This window comes from Podarcis filfolensis (assembly GCF_964270895.1).
Source record: "Podarcis filfolensis genome assembly, chromosome: 4".
NCBI lineage: Eukaryota > Metazoa > Chordata > Lepidosauria > Squamata > Lacertidae > Podarcis > Podarcis filfolensis.
In genome coordinates, this window is record NC_139607.1 from 45,101,215 (window position 1) to 45,123,890 (window position 22,676).

General features: G+C 39.8%; 1 protein-coding gene across 19 annotated transcripts in view; it reads right to left on the reverse strand.

The window, feature by feature from the left end:
- DMD (dystrophin) overlaps positions 1–22,676 on the reverse strand; it is a 953,416-nt gene that overhangs the window by 591,344 nt on the left and 339,396 nt on the right. For 12 of the 19 annotated variants that reach the window (XM_083612221.1, XM_083612232.1, XM_083612215.1 and 9 more), the window contains 2 exons: positions 14,260–14,438; positions 12,084–12,218 (listed from right to left, as the gene is read on the reverse strand). In XM_083612221.1, coding sequence (XP_083468347.1) covers positions 12,084–12,218; positions 14,260–14,438 — 314 coding nt within the window. The remainder of the gene's footprint in view (positions 1–12,083; positions 12,219–14,259; positions 14,439–22,676) is intronic. The other 7 variants (XM_083612216.1, XM_083612211.1, XM_083612219.1 and 4 more) reach the window with 1 other exon arrangement.

The following is a 22,676-nucleotide window of genomic DNA, read 5'->3' on the forward strand; positions in this document are numbered from 1 at the left end:
TCCAGAGCCAGCCCACCCATGAGGAAAAGTGTGGTGACCACCTCAGGAAGCAGGATCCAAAGGGGCAGTAGAGCCTGATGTTAATCTTTATTGCTTCCTTGTTTCTGATGTAGATATTCACTTCTCCCCTGGTGTGGGGACATGCCATTTTGGAGTTTGCCTTAGGCACCAAAATGTATTGGGCCGGCCTTGCTGTGTACACACAACACACACTGTGGTTTGTTATGGGTTTCTGGGAATTGTAATGTGAGTGGTAAACTACAGCGCCCCAATTTTTTGAGGGAAAGAATGTACTTTGAAGATATAGTGTGTATATTTCAGTCAAACAACTCTCTTTCTTTGATGATATGTGTCAGTTCCTGGTCATAAGGAATGACCCAAGATGTCTGAGGGAAGCAAAACTAACAAAATTTCTCAGCTGGCTTCTGTACATCTGTTGGGGATACAGAATTTCTCACTTCATGAGGCAGGTGGAAAGCCTATTTATTTGTTTACGTCACATACCAGTCTTCCATACAAGTCAATGGGGTAGACAAGATCAGACAATAAGCACAAGAAAGAGAGATTAGGTAGGTATATCTTGAGCGATGGAAGCAGTATGGCTGAGTGTGCACACACTCAGAGGATGACCTCCAAACCATTCTAAATATCTTTGCAGAAGCTTATGAAAAGCTTGGCCTATCACTCAACATCCAAAAAACCAAAGTGCCGCACCAACAAGTACAAAATAACCCCTCTGCAGCGCCACAAATCCAACTCAATGGTATAACGTTGGAAAATGTCGATCACTTCTCCTACCTAGGCAGTTATCTTTCCACAAGGGCCAACACTGATGCCGAAATCCAGCATTGCCTGAGCTCTGCGAGTGCAAATTTCTCCCGATTGAAATGCAGGGTGTTTGAGGACCGGGACATTCACAAGGAAACCAAAATGCTTGTTTACAAAGCTATTGTACTACCAACCTTACTGTATGCTTGTGAAACATGGACCACTTATAAACACCATCTCCAACTCCTCGAAAGATTCCATCAAGGGTGTTTCCGAAAATTTTTACACATCACTTGGGGAGACAGGCGAACTAGTATCAGTGTATTGGAAGAAGCAAAGATCACCAGTGTTGAAGCAATTATTCTTCAACATCAACTTCATTGGACTAGTCATGTTGTGTGGATGCCTGATGATCGTCTTCCAAAGCAACTACTCTATTCTGAACTTAAAAATGGAAAGGGTAATGCTAGTGGTCAACAAAAGAGGTTTAAAGACTGTCTCAAGGCAAATCTAAAAAAATGTAGTATAAACACTGACAACTGGGAAACACTGGCCTGACTTTACCAAAGGGGTCATGGGCTTCGAAGACACCCGAACTCAGGACACAAGGGAGAAACATGCTAGGAGGAGGGCACGCTTAGCAAATCCACACTGTGATCAACTCCTGCCCGGAAACCTATGTCCCCACTGTGGAAGGACATGTGGATCTAGAATTGGCCTCCACAGTCACTTACGGACTCATTGTTAAAACTGTGTTTATGGAAGACAATCTTACTTGGCTACGAGTGATCACCGAAGAAGAAGAAGAAGAAGAAGAAGAAGAAGAAGGAGGAGGAGGAGGTGGCGGCTGAGGTGGTTGTGCAGTTTTCTCTCTTGTTGTAAATGGCCCTAAAAGGAAGACCTACATTGCTCTGGCGTGGAAATGTCACAAGGTGTACCTTCATGAAGCTCACATACCGATTCACATACCCACAGCCAGGGGAGATGCAGAACTTCTTCTATTTCCACCTCCTTGCTAATCAGGACTGTGTTATAAAACAGCCTGTCTTTGATTGTGCAGTTTATTATGGTATGAAAAATCTCTGCTGAACAGAATATGTGGTTGCTACATAAGATTATTAAGTGCATTCATTTTTAAACTAATCAATTCAGGGCAGTCTGAAATATTTCCAAGATTACATCCCTCCCACACTAATGTTCATGTTACATACACACAAAAAAATGTAAAAGGCTAGAGGAAGGGAATTGACGGAAGCTTCCTCTCACACTCTGTATAGAGAGACCTACTAAAATGTGACTCTAACCAGTCAAATAGAGCCCACTCACCATTCCCCCTTCCCCCTCTCGCCCCCTCTCCCCCCCTAACTTAATACTGCATGCAACACTAATGCCTTACAATAAATGAAACTGTTATTTTTTTTAAAAAATAGAGCCTCAGAGACTGTGGCCTTGATTCAGTGGGGTGAATAAAGTAGAGGAAAGAAAGCACTAATTTATCCCAATTTGACCAACATGGGATAAACATGGGTGACACTGGAGGGTTACTAAGAAACACAACAGATAAGATTAGTGAGAAATGGGGACGTGAGCTATTGTTAGTTTTACATTTCCTATTTTGTTTGAAAACAACTAGATTTGTGGATCTGCCTATTTATCAAGATCAGAATATATCCCTGTCAAACTAATCCAAATTATTCAATATTTCTCAGTGAGAGAAATTTTAATTTTAACCATCCTGTAACTTTAAAACAACAATTTTACAATTTGTATATGAAGTAAGGGGAACGCCAAAAATAAATAAAAATCCTTTATATTACTGTCCAGACTGGAGGACTCAAAGGGCTTTAAAACTTTAATTCAAAGTAAATACGACTCTAGAATGCCTGTGACTTTCAGAAGCTTAGAAAAATCAGACAAGCTTGGCAGCTGTTTCCATTGATTCACAGAGCCTATAAATAGAAAAGTATAGATTTACCTGCACTGAAAGCTTATCTATTATAGTATTAAATTTAATATTTCTAACCTTCTAGAGTCTCAAAAACCCCTGCACAGAAAACATGCACAATGTGTTTGTGCACTGGTGATGTTGTCTGCAGAATCCATACAGCATCCTCCTGCCTCAGAGCAGGGAGGCAACCTGTTCCCTTGCACCAGCAATGCTACTCTTTCATTAAACATGTTCTACTGCAAGCCCACAACAGAGCATGGGATAATTAGCTAGTCCATAGCTACCAAACCACCTGAATTTAATGTGCATTTTCCAAGAACAGAGAGAGGATGATCTAAAGGACAACGCAGATCCAAAGCCGATTAGTAGATAAAGAGGTTGAATGTAACATACAACCCTGCAAGAGTGCATCCAGGGTTAATAAATCTGTAATGTTGCAATTCAGTCTTGCCCAAATTGACTTAAATAATCCATGGCATCTGAATCGATTGCAGCTTTATTTTCTAGTGACAAAGATGTACAGTGGTACCTCAGGTTACAAAAGCTTCAGGTTACATACGCTTCAGGTTACAGACTCCGCTAACCCAGAAATAGTGCTTCAGGGTAAGAACTTTTCTTCAGGATGAGAACAGAAATCGTGCTCCGGCGTTGCGGCAGCAGCAGGAGGCCCCATTAGCTAAAGTGGTGCTTCAGGTTAAGAACAGTTTCAGATTAAGAGCGGACCTCCAGAACGAATTAAGTACTTAACCCGAGGTACCACTGTAAACTAATCCATCTACCATTTGTAATTTACCGTGTTATGAATTCTCAATAAAATATGCAATGAGTAGCATTAAAATGAATCAAATGTATCCAAATGTATAACCCAAGAGGTTTTTGCTTAGAGAACAGGATCAGATTTACAAAGGGTGGAGGATCATCCTCCAATTAATTTTAAGTATTCTTTCAAGCAACATTTATTGATCCTTACATTACCTTTGAAGTGAAGAAGTGAAATGAGTCCAGTAAGAACTTCCTGCTTCTAACCAAATCTCATAGTAAGTCTGATTGACTGAAAGCAACTTTAGGATCCACTGTTAAAGCAAGATCAAAAGGCTGACAGTGAAATAAAACCAATTCAAATAAACCTAAACTGAGTTTAGTGATGATGGATATCAACATTAAGAATAATTTAGATAGCATCTTTTAACTTGTTTCGGAACGTTTTAAAAGTAAGCTTCTGTATAACTCCTTATTATTTAATACTTAAATTATGTGCTCTGCCAACACTTTCTGCCACTACTGCAATGAAAAACCATATATTTAAATGTGATGCAAATAACTTGAGTAAAAGAACTGACTTCCCATCATTCAGAGGCTAATATCTCCAGCTGCAGATCTTAGCAGCAGGCATCTCAATCAGGAATAGTTTATGTCCAATTTTAGCAAAGGTCTAAAAGTAAAGAGAAAATTGCTTAAGGAGTACAAACACAAAGTCACAGAGCGTAGCCGGAACATTTTTAGTTCCGGGGAACTATCAATGTCTTTGTTCAGTTGGCCTATTAGGGCTTATCCACACTTCCTCTTGCCCTGCTGCTTTCCATGGGGAAAACTGCTCTTTAGCGCTCAATGAGAGCAAAGAGCAATTTGGGTTTTCTCCAGATTGCCACAGATCGCCTTTTTGAAGATGACATATGTTATCACAAAGAAGATGATGCTAAGTATGTTCTTAACATAAATTTCCCACTCATTTTCCAGAAATATTCAGTAAAGGGACACAAACATTATTCTCACATATACTAACTGTCTAGTAAAGACAAGCATGAAACAGAAAACTTTCTTGAATAGGATGAAATGGTAATGATATGATAAGTAGCTGTACATGCTGTGGAAGAAAACACAAACTAAAAATCACTTCTTATCCAAATGCATACTCCAAAAGGGAATGGTAAAGTCAGAAAGCTCAACTATTGAAGTGGATGACATCAAACTAAAGACGCCGGAGAGGTCTGTATATTCACTAGACCTTTCTGCACTTCAGCAAACCGACTGTGATTAGGCAGGCAGTTATTTTGAAAACTAATAACCCATCTTTTCACTGCAATGCCCCACAAAATCAGCTCGCAGCATAATTTTAAATACATGGTAAAATCACAGTGAAATGCAAGAAAACTTAAAAAACCAAGAGCCTGGGAAAATGGGAACATCTCAACCACTTGCCTCAAGCCTTTCAAAACTGGAGACCATGGAGATTCCTGAGAAACGATATTACACAGGATAGGTGCCACCACTGGAAAGGCCTCTCCTGTAACTCAACTAATTGTGCCTCTGAATGCAGTCAGACACAGACAAAGAGTGAAAGCAAATCCTGAGGTGTATACCTAAAGATGTTAGGTGTGAAGTGAACCTTATGTTATTATAGGTAGTTCTAGGACAAAAAATGATCTCAATTCAATTGAGTCTTCTGAGGATCCAAAATAGCAACTAGTGGAGGCTGGTCCATTAGGTAGAATGGAGCACAGGTCCACCAGCTTCAGTCTACCCTTAACCAGTCCCCATCTTCCTGCCTTCTTACTTACAACCAGTCCAGGGGACGTCCCTGCCTATGACAGCTTCCTCTTCCTTCGTTTCAATGTTTTCCTTGCAGAACACAGCAGAGAGGAAGATAGGGACAAAACAATCAAGAGTGAACTCTGCCTTACATTGTTTCTGGCTCCTTCTACAGTTGATGTTCTGCCCTACCAGAGTAAATGGCCATCAGCCACCACTGATAGCAGCCACAAGCTGACATCCCTATCGAGCAAAGTCTGTCAGGTCATTTTCAAGTATAGCCTAAAAGGGAAAAGGCCACAAACATTCTGAGTTCCATTTCACTGAAGATCTCATTATGAATCTATTACACTCTATAACAGGAAAAAACCTAGATCAGCATATGCCTATTTATATCCTATTTACATGTCTGCAAGAACTGTTTATCAAGAGGAAGAAGAAGAAGAAGAAGAAGAAGAAGAAGAAGAAGAAGAAGAGGAGGAGGAGGAGGAGGAGGAGGAGGAGGAGGAGGAGGAGGAGGAGGAGTTTGGATTTGATATCCCGCTTTATCACTACCCGAAGGAGTCTCAACTCGGCTAACATTCTCCTTTCCCTTCCTCCCCCACAACAAACACTCTGTGAGGTGAGTGGGGCTGAGAGACTTCAGAGAAGTGTGACTAGCCCAAGGTCACCCAGCAGCTGCATGTAGAGGAGCGGGGATGCGAACCCGGTTCACCAGATTACAAATCTACTGCTCTTAACCGCTACACCACACAGGCTCTATGTATCTTATATATACATATTTACGTCAGAGTCCTTCTGAGTAAGACATGCTCTGTAAATGTGCACCCCTCTGAAAGTCCACAAACTCTGTCTTGTTTAGTATTTGCCTATCCTCTAGAAAGTGGAATGAAGTGCTCAAGTAAATTAATGGCAAACACATATTTATGCACACACACACTCCAAATAACAACCATTCTATTACTATTTTGCTGGTTGCATTTGTACCAGTGCCCAGATGTGAAAGGCTGTATTTCACATTACCAGCTTGCTTTCCTGAGCAATTCAGTAAATTACTTCCAAGTCACTTTCTTAGACACTAATCTGCTATAAATCTAATCCCTAACAGCAAAAAGACAACCTGAGCCTGCTGAATGCCAGTGGTTTTAGTGATCTGATCTACTCCAGCAAAAATCCCTAATTAAAATGTCCCCACCTGATTAGCATTATTCCAGAATAAACCCTCCATTGGTTATATCACAATAAAGGTAGTACATAATTGTGCCAGGATTATCCATATTGAAACAGTGGAGTTGTCAAAGAGAACAATTAAATGTTCAAATGTTCTTCAGAAACTGTTACGTTAATTAAGAAGCTTTAATAAATATTTAATTGCATTGTAAAAATGTTTTAACTTCATTGAAAAATGTTCTGCTATATTTAATATATTATATATGATTATCCAATACTGTATATACAAACCCAGTTACAGCCTTAATAATATTATCTTAAGGTATAATTGCATATTGTTGTTAGCAGAATCAACACAGCAATCCAAACTCTGGCTGGGGAGGGGTAGTCCTTAACTGAGAGTTGGGGCCACTGCTGCTTCTGCAGTCTGTCCACTCACACTGGCTGGCGCAGAAGGCAGGGGACAAATAAGTTTCTGCACCAGGAGCTGGGGCAATGACCAGGCCTGGATCAAGTGACAGCAGTGGGGTTGTCTTGGAATCCAGAGAAATCTGGGCTGACTTAGTCATGCCCCAGAATGCCCAATTTGGAGTCTTTCCATAAGCTGTACCTGGTGCAGGATTGCACCAGCATCACTTCATAGGTGGAGACTTCCAGGGCTACGTAGAGGAACACCTCTGCCCAATCCACCCAACACCCCCTCCAGATTGGTGCAAAGGGGGTTTCAATTGCTGCACAAATCTCAGAAGAATTGCTTAATACTATACTCATGGAGGACTGCTTCAAAAGCTATGCCCGGTGTAAGCTGCAAAAATAATAATAATAAAAAATCTATGTTATTTGAGCTGATATGATGAGGCACCACACTTTCTGGTCTGGTTCAAACATCACAGTAAGCCATAGGCTGAAATCAGCACTGTTTCATTGTGGACATGCAGTGTGCTGGCACATGCTATTTAGGGTTTGTCCGTTTGTCCTGTGCCTAGAAGGTGGGATCTGAGCAGTTTTCTGCTTGACCCACAACTTTTAGGCATGGGTCTGAGTGGTTTTCCCCTCGCCCCACTCCTTTCTCAGACAAAACCCCCAACTCTTTAGTGCAAAATTGGAGCAAACATCAACCTGGAGAAAACCCAAATTGACATTGCTCTTTAAATTCCTCTTTGAGCATGGAGACAGTGGAGGAGGGGGTGGAGGAGCCTCTCAGGGGGTTCTGGAGGCATGGTCTCTCATCTGAGAGCTCTGCAGGCTATAAGAATTTAGGGATCCCTGATAGCTTTCCTCTCAACTTCTGAACTTGCTCCCTTTCCCCCTTGCTCTTGTTTACCTGCACCCAGTTCACAAACTATTCATCCTGATGCTGCCAGCAGACACCTTGCAGATACTGCTGGCACCAGTGAAGGTACTGGTGATGGGAGAGAGTTTCTCCTTACTTTGGGAAATGGAACCCTACAACTCACTGGTCCCTTCCCTAAGATCCTCCTCCTCCTCCTCCTCACCCCCACATTCCACCCCAGGCACACCCCCAGCTTCACTCTCTCTCTCACCCCCTCTTTCATTGACCCCTTCATCCTCCTATTCTTGTCAGTCCCTGACATAAGCATCACATATAGGTGAAGCATCATAGAGTTGGAAGGGACCACAAGGCCCATCAAGACCAACCCCCTGCAATGCAGGGAACTTTTGCCAAATGTGGGGCTTGAACCCACGGCCCTGAGAGTAAGTGTCTCATGCTCTACTGACTGAGCTATTCCAGAACCCCTCAGAGTCAATACAATGCTCCCAATGCTGTAGCTACACAGTGTAAGCTCCTTGCTGCCTTGCCTTTCCTTCTGTCCCTCTCAGTAACCAACTGATATGGGGTGTTGGGGAACCACGTCAATAATGCCGCCCTGCTCACACCACCAGCCACTACTGCTTGAGAGGAAAGGTCTACTCAGTTTAGAGGGGAAAGATTTCACTGTAAAATAGGTGACAGGTAGAGCTGGCAGTGAGATTAAGCATCTCTCTGTCTCCTCTTGCTGGGCTAAGAGCTGCCTATTGAGCTCCTTAGCTCCAGCACTCCCTTGCTTAACTTCCAGCTCCCACTCAAGGTGCTGGACATGGACCCTGTTGCAACAAAAACAACAACAGTGTGTCTTATGAAACCTTAAAATTAGCACAGTTGCCATGGCATACGTTTTTATGGACTACAGCCAGTCATATCACACATGCTGGATGTCAACCAAATAAAAACAGGGTTACTTCCCAATTTTAAAAAAGGTGAGATGTTGACAATGTCAATAGCTCGTAAGTGCAAACTGATAACCTGAACCGGCTCCTCACTAGCAACAACAGATCACATAACAGAAGGGAAAACAAAGGACAATAACACCAAATGCTTTCCTTCAGTGCAAGGATTTACGCTCGTGCAACAGAACTTTCTCCCCTCTCTTCCACCTGGGCATGACCTGGGCCCACCCGGAGGGTGCTGGGAAATCCTAGAAACAGATTTGGGGGGCATGGTGACAAAGTTCCACCTGCACAACAACAAATCCTTAGATTGATATGACAAGTTCGTTGGTACCAGGGACCAGACCTTGCAGCAAGCCGATATGCCAACTCTGTCCTCATATGTATGACGACAATACCGTTATAGAATCCAATAATGTCAGTCACAACATCAACGGTTCATCTACCTGCTCTATCAATACTGTCCTTCTGCTATCTACACAGGACAATCAGGTCTGCATCCAGGCAAAAGTCTAGATGAATCTGACATCAGGATGCGAAATATTTGGAAACCAGTAAGAAAACATTTCAGGTGGCTCTGCTGACCTTCATGTGGCTATTCTTATACAAAGGAACAAAGGGAGAATCCAGCATGAAATTGCTTCACACTTATTAAGAAGTTCAATTCTATCACATGTGGTTTGAATTGAAATTACAGTTTTAGTCCCTCTGCAGGTGTTAATTAACTTGGCCATGCCAGGATGTTCTTCAACTCTTCTTTGTGAATGGGCACTGCTGTTACTTTATGTTACATCTAAACTTTTTCATAATTGTCACCGTCTGTATCTTTTATGTTTAATTTGCCTCTGATCTCATTGCTAACCAATTTTTCATCCCCTCCCCTCTCCGCCATCCCTCTCCCTCTTGCCACCAATGTACAGTGGTACCTCGGGTTAAGTATTTAATTCATTCCGGAGGTCCATTCTTAACCTGAAACTGTTCTTAACCTGAAGCACCACTTTAGCTAATGGGGCCTCCCACTGTCACTGCGCCACCACTGCACAATTTCTGTTCTCATCCTGAAGCAAAGTTCTTAACCCGAGGTACTATTTCTGGGTTAGTGGAGTCTGTAACCTGAAGCACATGTAACCTGAAGCATATGTAACCGGAGGTACCACTGTATACATTTACCTCCAAATTGAGGGTATCATTTTAGGCACCTGATAAAATAGAATCTGGCCATGACAGTTTAAGTGCCACAAGATTCGTATTTTTGGCAGCGGACTAACATGGCTACCCTTCTGGAAAATATTCTGTTCCAATAGATATTTATTTGCAAGAATAATTAGCAGGAGGAAACTGTGTATAGGAGTCACATGTAAGTTATAACATTACCTTCCTACTTTGCAATATATACAGCGAATTGTTTAATTTTGCTACTAATTAAATATGTCTGGAAACCAAATGCATCATCGTGACAGGGGTATAAAGGAAGTTACCTAAAGAAGAACTTGCTAATTATCAAATCCAAAGAATAAAGTACAGATATTATTATATTTTCTAGAAGTGTTCTGCAAATCCAATTTTATGTGTTGAAATTAGCTTTCATTTGACTCTGAAACCCCCCAGAAAGTGTTAACAGTTAACCACCAAAAGGTAGAACCTTCAGCATGAGGCCAATTTCTCTTAACTGAGATGCTGATGTGCCATTCAGTTGCCTTGATTTATTCCATCCCCTGCAATTGGGCTTTTTCTAAAAAAACCCTGTGGTTGATGATTTTCCTTGGTAGTGAGCAAAGATCAATTGTCCATTTCAATTAGTTTTAGTCTATGAGGCTTATTCTTAAAGAACTATTCAGGTGAACTGGAAGATGCTACATGTTAAGTGAATTTTACATCAAGTGGTAATGGTTATTCTTCTTTTAAAAAAAGCTGTAAAGGAGATTAGAATAATTTCAATCTACTAAATTTCTGAGTACAGAAAACTGGTGACACTCCTATGGAAAGACTGTGTTTGGTGTTGTTTTTTACCTTGACTAGGTAGGTTCATATCCCACCCACAGGGTGGGCCAGTCAACTAAACACAATGAATCCTGCTTTCTTTTCATGATAGGACAAGGTGCCTAGCAATAAGGAGGAATGGTTAGAGAAGGCAAGTAGTGAATAGAGGTAGATGTGAGTTACTAGAAATATATGAGATTTACTCTTTGTTCACAATGATGATACCATTATCTGATCATGGATCGATAACTTTTGTGTGCTGCACAAGGCCTGTATACCGCTGACAGTTAAACAAATGTTTAAAGTAATGGTAGGAGAATCTGACAAATGGATCAAATAAAGCTTACTCCTCTACATTTCATGTAGCAGTTCAAAAGGCAGTAACATCACAGCTTAAGGTGTTTTAGCACTTTGTGTGAGCAGGGAGATAGGAACATCCCCTAGTACAAGGCGTCCCCTCCTGATTTGGGGTGATTCTTCTCTTCTAAAACACAGGCTATGCTATTCAAAGGGATTTCAGGCTGTAACCCCCCACCCCCGGCAAGGCTTTTTAGGAGGTGCAGGGCTGCAGGGTGAAAGAGAAACATCTATGTCCATGGGAAAATATGGAGTCCCCTGTAAATTTTATAATCGTCCTCTGAATGACCAACCCCCATGCCATATTGCATATGACACTCCTGTCCATTTAAAATGAGGGCCCACAAGGTGCGATTGTTTTGTGGTTTAGCTTCCCCCTCCCTGCCTCCTGCACGGGGCACTTGACAATTGCTGAGGGTCTCGGCCAACCAATTAATTCCTTTTCTGTCTGTTGCAAGAATGCACTGTGCTATATGACTTTTAACCGCATTTCCATTGCTTCTTTAATTACTTATAGATTGTATTTTATTGAATCACAATTTGAATATCCACAGAATTCACACTGTGATATGATAAAATACAACAAAAGGAACAAAAGAAGCAATAAATATATAATTAAAAATCAAGACGAATATTTAATCTGCCATCTTCAACCAGTGATCCATAGATGTGCTGCTGACCACCTGAACGAAGCTTGTGAAACACACTCTTGGGAACCCCTGGCATAGAGGAATGTTATTGGAGAACAAAGTTCAAACTTCCTTGAGTGTCCTGCCATTCCACATGTATGATTGTAAGTAGCTTATGGTGTTAACTGAAATTCTGAAACCAAATGTAATAATAATGATCATGATAATAATTTTACTCTCTTTTTTTGTTCCTGCCTAATGCACAAAGATAGGTGCGGTTTTGCAAAGAAAAGTAAGATATACAGCAGAAAAGGACTGATGGATACCAAAAACAAAACTTTAAAAAATGTACTGCTGGAAATGAAAATGGGCCCAAGCAAAAATTTTAAAAAGCCCCCAAAGTGCATATATTTTCCACAGCAAGCACAGGCATATTAGAATAATATTCACAACAAACAGTAATGTTGACAGACCTGTGGAGGGAACACCTTCCCTTTTGGGTCAGGGGACATGACATAAGCAGCTTGTGTGTACGCATAGCTTTTGAAGCGAGGTTTAGGTGGAGGTGAAGGGGTGCGCACATGACCCTGTGCTACACTGACTTTGATCTAAGGAGAAGAAATTAGGAAGAAAAGCAGACACACACACGGATGAGTATGCTTAATAGAAAGGACAGAACATATACTTTCAGGGGGAAACGCCGGCAGTTTAATTCTATCTTGCAGAAAACAGTGCTGCCATAAAGAGTAAAAAAAAAAACTATGTGGAATTTAGTGAGCTGCTTTCATTAATATGACATCCTTTCATGGCAAGTAAAAAGACTCCTTGAAGTGCCAGATAATTATTCCTGGCATGACACCCCAAATCAGTAAAGGGCCTTTATAATTCAGCACACTCAGAAAGCAAAGTAGCAAGGACTCGTAGTACGTTCTGAATAAATGTGCTCAGCAGTCAGCAAATGGCCATCTGATCAACAAATCTAAAAATGCTAGTGTCCCAGAAATAAGAGAGTTAATTAATAATTAGAATTTCTGTTCACTTCGAGAAATATAACTATCAGGCTAGCCTCTGATGGGAATGCAGTTGCCACAGTGTGCCCGCTTAAGTAAAGAAACAAATAGTTTCAGAATTTCCATACACATCTAAATTTGAGTTACGATAAGACCTTTTTTTTTTTTTACAAGGAACTGGCACCACAAGTAAACAACCCCTGCAATTTTTCAGTGGAAGAAATTTAAGCAACTGTAAGTCTGTTTTACACCATGAGATACAGCTACAGAAATGCATAACCAAAGGAGAGATACAGAGGTTTTTTACTTCATAGTGACAGCTCTATATAACCTAACCCTAAGGAGGGGGAAATCACTTGCAAAATAATTTTTGTCCTAGTCAAAGAGCTTGGAAGGCCCATGGATGTGTGGGGAGAAGGAACCGGGGCGGGGGGGATGCCTGGAAAACAAAGAGCAAGAATTGGTCTCTAGTACCTTCAAAGTAACTCTGGTAGTTCACAACTGAAAGTGTTATACCGCCTGGGAAAATTGATGTCAGTAAGTCAATATTTTGCCTCATGTCCCAAAACTAGACAAATAAAATTAGAAATGGAGAGACATCAATAAGGCTCTAGCAGCAGCTCATCCTAATGTGAGGCCAATTGTTTCAACCATTAGCTATATAAGAGCATACAAAGCCTGATTACCAAGCGTGGAATTGGAACACTGGATGGGCTGGATGTCTAATTAAAGGCCAAGGTAATATTATCTCATTGGTGGATGAATTCCTATGCTCTCAATGACATTTCTGACTCAGAAAAGATGTTTCTTCCAGGTTATATGGGGTAATAAATGGTGTGTGTGTGCGCTTTATTTTCTACTTTCTGCTTATGAAATATTATAAGTAGGATAGTGTGGTATTAAAAACTATAAAAGATGCTGATCTGGGACACTGGCTTGGATATGGAAACCCTCCGCAGCAGATCCAACAGAAAGCTTATTTGTGTATAAACTTATTAACTGTGCAACAGAGGTAGCTAAATCCAAACAGCATCCTGTACATTTTGAGCAGTGAATAAGTGCATTGCTTTTGTAGAGTCTACTGAGTAATAAAAATGTTCCAACTATTTATGCTTTTTCATACATACAGATGATTTAATGAAAGACTGAGAAAGCTGATGGACAGAGCAAAGCAGTTTAAAAGTGACACAGCCTTTTAAGTAAGCTATGTCTGCGACCCTTAGAGCGCTTGATTGGCAAAGCCTTACTAATTTCAAGACATGCTTTGAATATAAGACACCAAAATGACACAAAATCTTACCTTGAATTACCTTGCTTCGAACAAGGAAGTGTTGCATGCTATTGGAGCCTGCTTTGCATCATGTAATGCACAAAAAGCGTAACTTTCTTCATTTCAAAAACTGCCATGCATGGCAGTTAACAGTATAAACCGTGCAAATAAAGTATACATAGAGTGATATTCAATGTTAGTCATATTGAGAATTAACCACTTAAATCAATGGACATGTAAATTCTTCACTGTCTGCAGTGGGTCTACTCTGACAGTGACTTAATTGGATCTTGCCCATAGTCTCTTTTTCACTAAATATATGACTTTATTGGCTATTAAAATTAGAATTAAAAACCCTAAAGAACTCACCTGTTGTGAAAAGCGCTGTTGATGTAACTGGACGTGCTCTTCTCTGATGTGCTTTGATTGCCGTGGCAATGTTTCCACTTCCTGGATGGCTTCAAGAGTAACTTGCTGGGGCAGGACTTGGAAAAGCGATGTCACGTACATCAAGATGGACTTCTTATCAGGATAAGGAGTTGCGACATCTGGAAAAGTGCATGAAACACAGACAACATTAGATAGTTTGCAAGGCTTCACAGAAAGCAAACAGGCTAATGAGCAGTCAGTCCATTGTCCATTTAAGCCCACTGGGGACTAATTAAAGTACTACAATCAACTCCAAGCTTTAATATGAAACTCAAATGCAAATGAGGAAGAGCAAAAATGACTCTAGTGTCTTTCTAGTTTCTACAAGTTTTTTCTTGCTTATAAGCCTTCTTCCATTTAAATGCAGACATTGCACAGTTAGAATGAATGACCTTCATAAAGGCAGGCAAAATAAGCCATTAAAAAGCTGCATTATATGTAGATGTTACTATTGCAAAAATACCAATAGGTTAATGACTGAAGTAGCTATACCAGGCTGATGGGGATGTAGCAGCGAACACTAAAGGAAGCAAGTACATTAAATAAAAAAAATAAAACTTGGATCTGCAGTACCTAACTGCCTTTTCCAATGCAAACTACACGAATAGGGACATGGATTTCATCTGGTGGATTTCCCTCCAGAACAAAATGAATGAATAGGTAATTCCTATGGGATTTTTCTCTCTTTTTGTACTCATGGTGCCACTTTGAATATGAGTTTCAAAATCAAAATAAATTATGTGTAAAAAGCTATAGCTGTATGTACTCACATAGCTATACAGCTAAGAACATCAGCATTAATATGAAAGTTGTGATCAACCACTTCTATTTCTTTCCGCATTCCAAAGTAAACAAAATCGAGAAATGCAGATTAAGATGCAATTAAATGTAATTAAGACGTCTAAAAAAATCATATGAAAGAAGAAGAAGTCTTAAAGTTTTACTTTCCCCTCAGTTTTTATATGTGGTGGAATACAAATCAGTTAAGATTATACAAGTCTAGCATGAAATACTAGAGGAAACATTAAATGCTGTTTTCATGAATATAAAAAATATGGCTTTCTGAGGCTACAATCCTATATACACTGACATGGGAATAAGTTCAATTAAATTCAACAGGGCTTACTTCTGAGTTGAACTATGGAGAGTGGAGCTACTGTTCCAGAAAAGGCCTTGATTTAGCCCACTATTTCAAGTCACTAACAATTTGTAAAAATGTAAATTATGCAGCATTGCTTTCAAGTAATTCTTTTTGTTGCGGCCATTAAAATTTACCTCATGTACTCAGTGAAGTGAATCAAGATGTAAAGAGGCTGTTGTCTAAGAATTTATCATTAATCCCATAAGTGCTTAAATACAAGCACTGGCAGAAAGCCAAGAACTATTAATAGCAATGAGGTTTTATTATAATAAATCTATCCCAGGTTTCCTAAGATCTGCAAGGTGCAATGACATTTGGTTCCCCTCTGCTAAAGTTATCACTGTAGAAGAACAGACATTGCACATTAATTTCCCATGCATATTTTCAAACCAGATAAAGGTCATGTGTTTCAACATGCCTGGCTCTCTCGTGTATCCTAGACACACTGCTCAGATACTAAAGGAAGAAAGGAAAGGAAGGAGATCAAAACAGCATATAGTGTGAGGAGACTGGTAGATGAAAATCAAATGAACTAATGCAGTCAGGCCTGAATCAGTGACTGCAAGTGAACCGAGCCCAATTTGGGGTCTGAAATCTACATACAGTGGTACCTCGGGTTAAGTACTTAATTTGTTCCGGAGGTCCGTTCTTAACCTGAAACTGTTCTTAACCTGAAGCACCACTTTAGTTAATGGGGTCTCCTGCTGCTGCCACACCGCCGGAGTATGATTTCTGTTCTCATCCTGAAGCAAAGTTCTTAACCCAAGGTAATATTTCTGGGTTAGTGGAGGCTGTAACCTGAAGCGTATGTAACCTCACCCTAACCCTAACCTGAAGCGTATGTAACCTGAAGCGTATGTAACCCGAGGTACCACTGTATAACTCTTATGGGGCTGAAATGGTCCAACAGGTTCTGAGCCTTCCCTCTCCTTTGCCATGGGCCTATAAGTCTCTGTGCCTGCTGCATCTTTTCCAGGGTGGGTTGAAACATCCCTGCCTTCCCAAGTTATCCAAGAATGTCCAACCCACATCTTGTAACCCTGTTAGGAAAGAACATTAATTCCTAAAGGAAAACTAAAATACTGCATATAGGACACATATCACTGGGCTGGGCTGGGCCAGGGAGTGGGGTGGGCTGGCTGGCTGGCTATCACCCTTGACATTGAGAGGTTAACTTCTACTGGGAGGGATCCTGATGGTCACAGTGCATGCCTTACACAGTCACCATCCCAAACTCATCACAACTGTGAGCTTTCTGCTATTTGTATGCATTAACCCCACTGAATTTTTTCAGTGGAATACAAAAATAATGAAGGCATTTCTAGATTTTAATGTACCCTAATTGTAATGTGAGATAGATTTTAAAAAGCTATGAAAGAGAATGTCAAACTGTTGCTTTCAAAACGAATTCTTATACTGGTTAATCAGGCCCAGTTAGATCTTATTAGCTAGATGCCTGTGACAACCTTGAGATCCCTAAGGGATGCAAACAAAAATGCACTGCCTAAGCAATAAGATGTTGTTTTGAAGCATAATTCTAGTCAGGAGAATCATACAGGATTGTAATGTATCTGGCAGACAGGCAAGAAGGTGTATGGATTGAATAATGTCTCACATTCATCGACAAATATCACCCTTTGAAGAAGAGCCACTTACAGCTGGGTAAATTAATTTCAAGCCATTGGTACAGAATGTCTTTTTCACAACTGTGAATACATGTAATATAGGCTTTTTAACAGTCACTTGCCTAAGCCTCTAGGCAGGAAAATTTCTATCAACTGGAAGAGAGTTGATTCATTTTATTTCCTTTTAGACTATTGATGTGCCACAAATGATTTGGAGAGGTGTGAGCAGGCAGGCTGGTAGGTTTTTTGGACTTCGTTACAATGCTGGTGCACGTGCAGCATCACGTTAGTTTGGTTTTGTGACTCATTAATACGTTCATTAATGATATATTTCTTTTTGCAGTGATACAATATTATCCAAACTACATTAAGCAGATGGTGCAGAATGATCTCAAATACTTAGAAAGGATATTCAAATGACTGATGAAGCCTACTATGAATATATCCAGAGTACTGTTTTGTAAAATAATCTCAATGATATATTTATAATGGTGAACTATATTTCTATTCAAGAAAGGTTTCAGACTTATTGGTAATTGTTAATTGAAAACATCAGCTGATGACTGAAGTAACTGAAATACTAATAAGAATGTTTCAGCATGTTTTCAAAGTCACAAAGTAGCCCTTTCTTTCCATTGTTTATAATACTTTGTCCAATATACAGGAAAATTGAAAGATACAAAAAACCCATGATAAACAATGCAGCTTTTGTATGCATTAATAACAGGAGGTATAAAATAAAAGCATCCAAAACCTGAACAAAATACTTATACAAAAATGGTTTGTATATATAATACAATATATACTGTTTTACTATATAAAAAAACTGTTCCTTCCTATCTACTTGTTATTCTGGTCCTAAGTATCATTACCAAGTGTGAAAGGCTTCTGATCAACTGAGCCTTCACTACAGTCAAGAGACTTCAGGCACAATTGACTGAGCACTGTACCATGGCACAACCTCCACTCATTTCAGTGAAATTCTCTGAAACAAAGTGAGATTGTGCAGCAGTGGTGCTTGACTTCCTTTGCTGTTTAAACAAGTGTAAATAGAAGAGCTAACTGGCTTGGATCATTAGTAATGAAGAGCTATTATTTAGCTGGGATCCTGATTTACTCAAAGTAATTTTATTTGATAGGTTTGTGAGCTATGTGAATGCGTTGGTTGATCACGGGACAAGTTTCCTAATGCAAGCAAAAAACCCAAATCCCAACATAAATTTCCAAGAGTCAAGAGAGATCACAAACAGGTAATAGAGGCTTTCTGCTGGTAGAAGCATAGGAGCAGAAGAAAGGCATGGTGGGGATCATAAAAGCACCTTCAGTTATATATTAAGTGAACAGCAACACAATTCACTGACTTGATGACAGATTAATGACAAAGAATCTGTGAGCTTCTTATTTGCAAACATCATACCAAAGAACTAAATAAAATAAAATCACCATGCTAAAAACACTCAGCAGCAGTTTCATTACTTCTGCTGTTTGTTCAAACCTATAGTCATGTGGCTGCCAGTAGCCAACTTCTGGAAAGATTGAGATAAAGGTGTACTTGAGAGATACCTCACCATTTAGTTGTGGGCAGAAGCTATCTCAAATGCTTATACGAAAATAAAGGTTTTAAAAAGATCTAGACTGGTCCATAAAAGCATTACATTTATGTTGTTATTAGTATTACCTTCCCTTTACCATAAGGTCTCCTGGCAGGTTACATTAAAAACAATATTAAAAACAGTTTAAAGCAACATAAAATCACAGAAATAAGGTGGGCCCTTAAAATATACATCTCAAGTGTCCAAGTCAAGGTAAAGAGGTGTACCTTCAGCATTCACCAGAAACAGTATAATGAAGATGCCAGAAAAGCCTCTGTGTGGTGGGAGTGCCACAACCGAGGGGCTGTCACAAAGAATGCCTTTTTCTGGACAACAACACACCCACAACTGAGTTTCTGAGGAATGTGATATAACCAAGAGAGACCCCTCTGCTGATATTAGCACCTAAGAAGGTCTGTGTCCATCTTTCATGTATTTGGGGCCCAAGTCATTTAGAGCTATAAACACTAATGTGAGTAACTTGAATTGGTCCAACGGATGAACTGCCAACCAGTATACAGGGCCTTTATGACATCTAAATGGCGCCCCAGCCAGTAATCTGGCTGCTGCATTTTGGACCAATTGAAGTTTTCTACTCATCTTCACAGGCAGCCCCACAAATATAACACTCCATCAAGAACAGACTTGTGGATACACAATGCTTTGGCTTTGTTATTTGGCGAGATCATCTTAGAAGCAGAATTTCTCATTTATAGAACGTTAAAGATATAATATTTTTATATCAATGTTAATGAATGTCTTACACAATAAACTATAGCTCTATTGGGGCATTCTAATTTCTATCCGTGGAGGGAGTATGGCCCCTTCCCCTCCACCCCAACTTCCATCATTGAGCAGGAGGATCGGAAGGGGGGTTGTAAGCAACTATGACTGAATGTAGTTACAGCTACAGTCCACATTGTGATCAGGATTTGCAGATGTGAGGAGAACTGTAACTCTGTACAAATGAATGTACACCTCCAGGCCTTCCCATTCAACATGGGCATGACAGGGGAAGAGGGGCATGATCAGTGCATGTGCTCTCTTCACAAACAGAACTTAAGAACACATAAACAGGGATTCTTTATAAAGAAAACTTGTGAGTGTGCCAGTACTAGACTAGGGAAAAATGAGTTTTACTGCTTGTCAGATTGTAATGAAAACCGTCTGTGCTGAAATCAAACAAATTGTGCCAAATTAGCTAATAAAATGTGGTTTAAATGTATGGCAATGGGATAGATGTGAAAGGGATCAGAATAATATGAAAACAAGGCAATCTGCTTTCACATAAAGCTCCCTTATCAGAAGAAAAGCAAAACAATGTTCCACTATAATGAAAGCAAAACAAAATAAAACCAGGCCTCACACATTTATTGCCACATTCATGATGTATTTATGATCAGTGATGAATTTTATGCATCCATTAGACCTGCATCATTACTTTATTAATAACTTTGCTAAATAATAGTAAACCTTATGGCATTCAGTATGGACACCAGCTGAAGCATGTAAAAATAATTAAAAGTTCCTGAAGTTATACACTGACAGCATAATCCTATGCATGCCGACTTGGAAGTAAGTTCAGTACCACCTTATCAAGTGTGGCTTATAGCTGTAATCCTGTGCATAATGCTTCGAAGTACTTTCAACTGAACTAAGTAGTACTTTCAACTGAACTAAGTAGTAGTGCCGAACTGAACTAAGTAGTAGAACTCAGATGCAGTGCCGAATTGTAGTTTGTCGTTATGTGAATGAGCAGTCAAGGAGCCAAGACCTGCACATGTCCTTCTAGCCATGTCCACTACGGTGCCCTTTCTCCTTTCCTGGTTTTGAAGCAAACCATGCGTTGTAATTTCTAAACATGGAATACAGGAGAAGTACAAAGAGTTGCTAGCTGGTTTAGAGGAAACTAACAGTTTTCCTCAAATCAGGAAAGGAGGGAAAGACTGCGGCACAGAACATCAAACCATTATTACACATTACCCCTGAACCTCACCAGTGAGACTTAATTCTTAGTCAACATGCACAGGAAAGGTGCGTACATTTCAACCTCTCTGTAACTATACATTGCCATGATCTTGGGCAATGGTACCTGCTCACCTCTAAACCTTGGTTTATTACCCCTCTTAAGGCTCCCAAACTATTTGAATTCCTTGACTTCTTCGGCTCATAGATATGCCTTTGTAAAGGCAAGATTCAACACCTTCCCATCGAACGTGCTGAGAAATAGATTCTCCAATGGACAGATATCGCTCTTATGTGATTGTAATTGTGGGGCACCGGAATCGTTGTATCACATAATTCTTGACTGTGCTCTTCACTCATCGGCCAGGAGCAAGTTTCTCGCTCAATATCTAAAGGGAATTGCCGATGATACGAATGAAGCCAAACTGAGATATCTATTAAATGATGATGACCCCCTAAGATCACTCATGGTTGCCAGATTCTTGATCAGCGTCCTATCCCTAAAGAAGAGAAACGGACTCCTGTGCAGCTCGGATAATCCCTTTAAACTATGATCTATGTTTTAGGTTGTATTTAGGTGATATCACCATGGATGTCTTTTACTAATTTATAAGCAGAGGGCGATATTTATGTTACAAATTTATTGTAATGTATGATGTTGGTCCTTTGTTTTTTGTTTTGCTTTGGTTCTTGTCTGTTGTTTGTAAGTTTTTGGCGGTTTTAAATTTGGAGGTTTAAGTACATTATGTTGGTATGGGAAACTGTCGTGTGATGGGCCAATGGCCGTAATAAAGATCAATACAATACAATAAAGATCAATACAATATACATTGCCATTTCATAGCTAAGTATGTATTAAAAGTTGAACATGCCTTGGAAATCTCATCTGAAGTACCTTTACTCAAAACTATAAAATGCAATCTGGACTTACAGTATATGTGAGGAACTTCTGCTGTCATGCACATTGTGACGAGTCACCATAGATCATTGCCTGTTTATACCTCAGCGAGAGATGGGAGATGCTCAGGGTGATAAGTCTGGCCAGCCCTTAAACTGAAATATTGAGTGAATCTGATTCCACCAGTTCATTCATGCCTAAATCCCAAAACCTGGCCTGAATTTAAAATGGAATTTTGAATAATGCAGTGATTCTGCTAATTGTAGCAAATTCTAGTGCCATCAAATGTATCTACATTAACAATACATGAAAGTCAAGGGAGAGTTAAAATTCTGGGAACAAAATGAAGTGGGCATCAGTGAGAATAACGGTACTTTTAACTAAAGTGTAAAAAATGGATAACTTGCAAATGACCGTATTTTTACCACCTGATTAATATGTAATAGAGGTCAAGAAAGAAGTAGTTGTCAATGTTAGCCCCTCTGTTATTTGAGATGCACAAAAATAGCCCATGTGGCAGAATAAATCACAGGTATAAGGAACACTGCAGTAAGCTTGAATTTTGAGATGGCTCTGACCAACACTGACACTCAACTGCAGTACTACCCTGTATCATGCCTATGATAATGGTAGGAAGGAAAGGCCTCAGGGATGTTATGCATGATCATTATTTACTAAGAACATTCAAAGAAGCTGTTTGACAACTAAAATATTTTACAAGATGAAAGCCAAGAAGAATTGTGATACATTGCTACAGATCCTGAATAGGTAAATTAGATGAGATAGCTACAAAACAGGGTATAATCAATGACATACAGCATGACAGCATCTTTTCAATGCCAATTAATTAAAGTAGTTAATCAAGAGGATGACTCAAATTGCAAAAAAAAATGGCATTTTGTACAGTTAATTACGTGGACTATAGAGGAAGATGGGCTGGATAACAACATAATAGCTTTTGGAACAGATTGGCAGAAAGGATCTGCTGCCCTTCTGCTAAGTGAGCTAACGGAGAAAACACAAAGGTATTTGTTAAGGAGAAAGTGGCATAGCAATTCTCACAAAGCTGAGGAATTCCTACAGCTAATCTGTAAAGATTTTAGTCTAAAGTGAAATCAGCTGTTAATAAGAACACG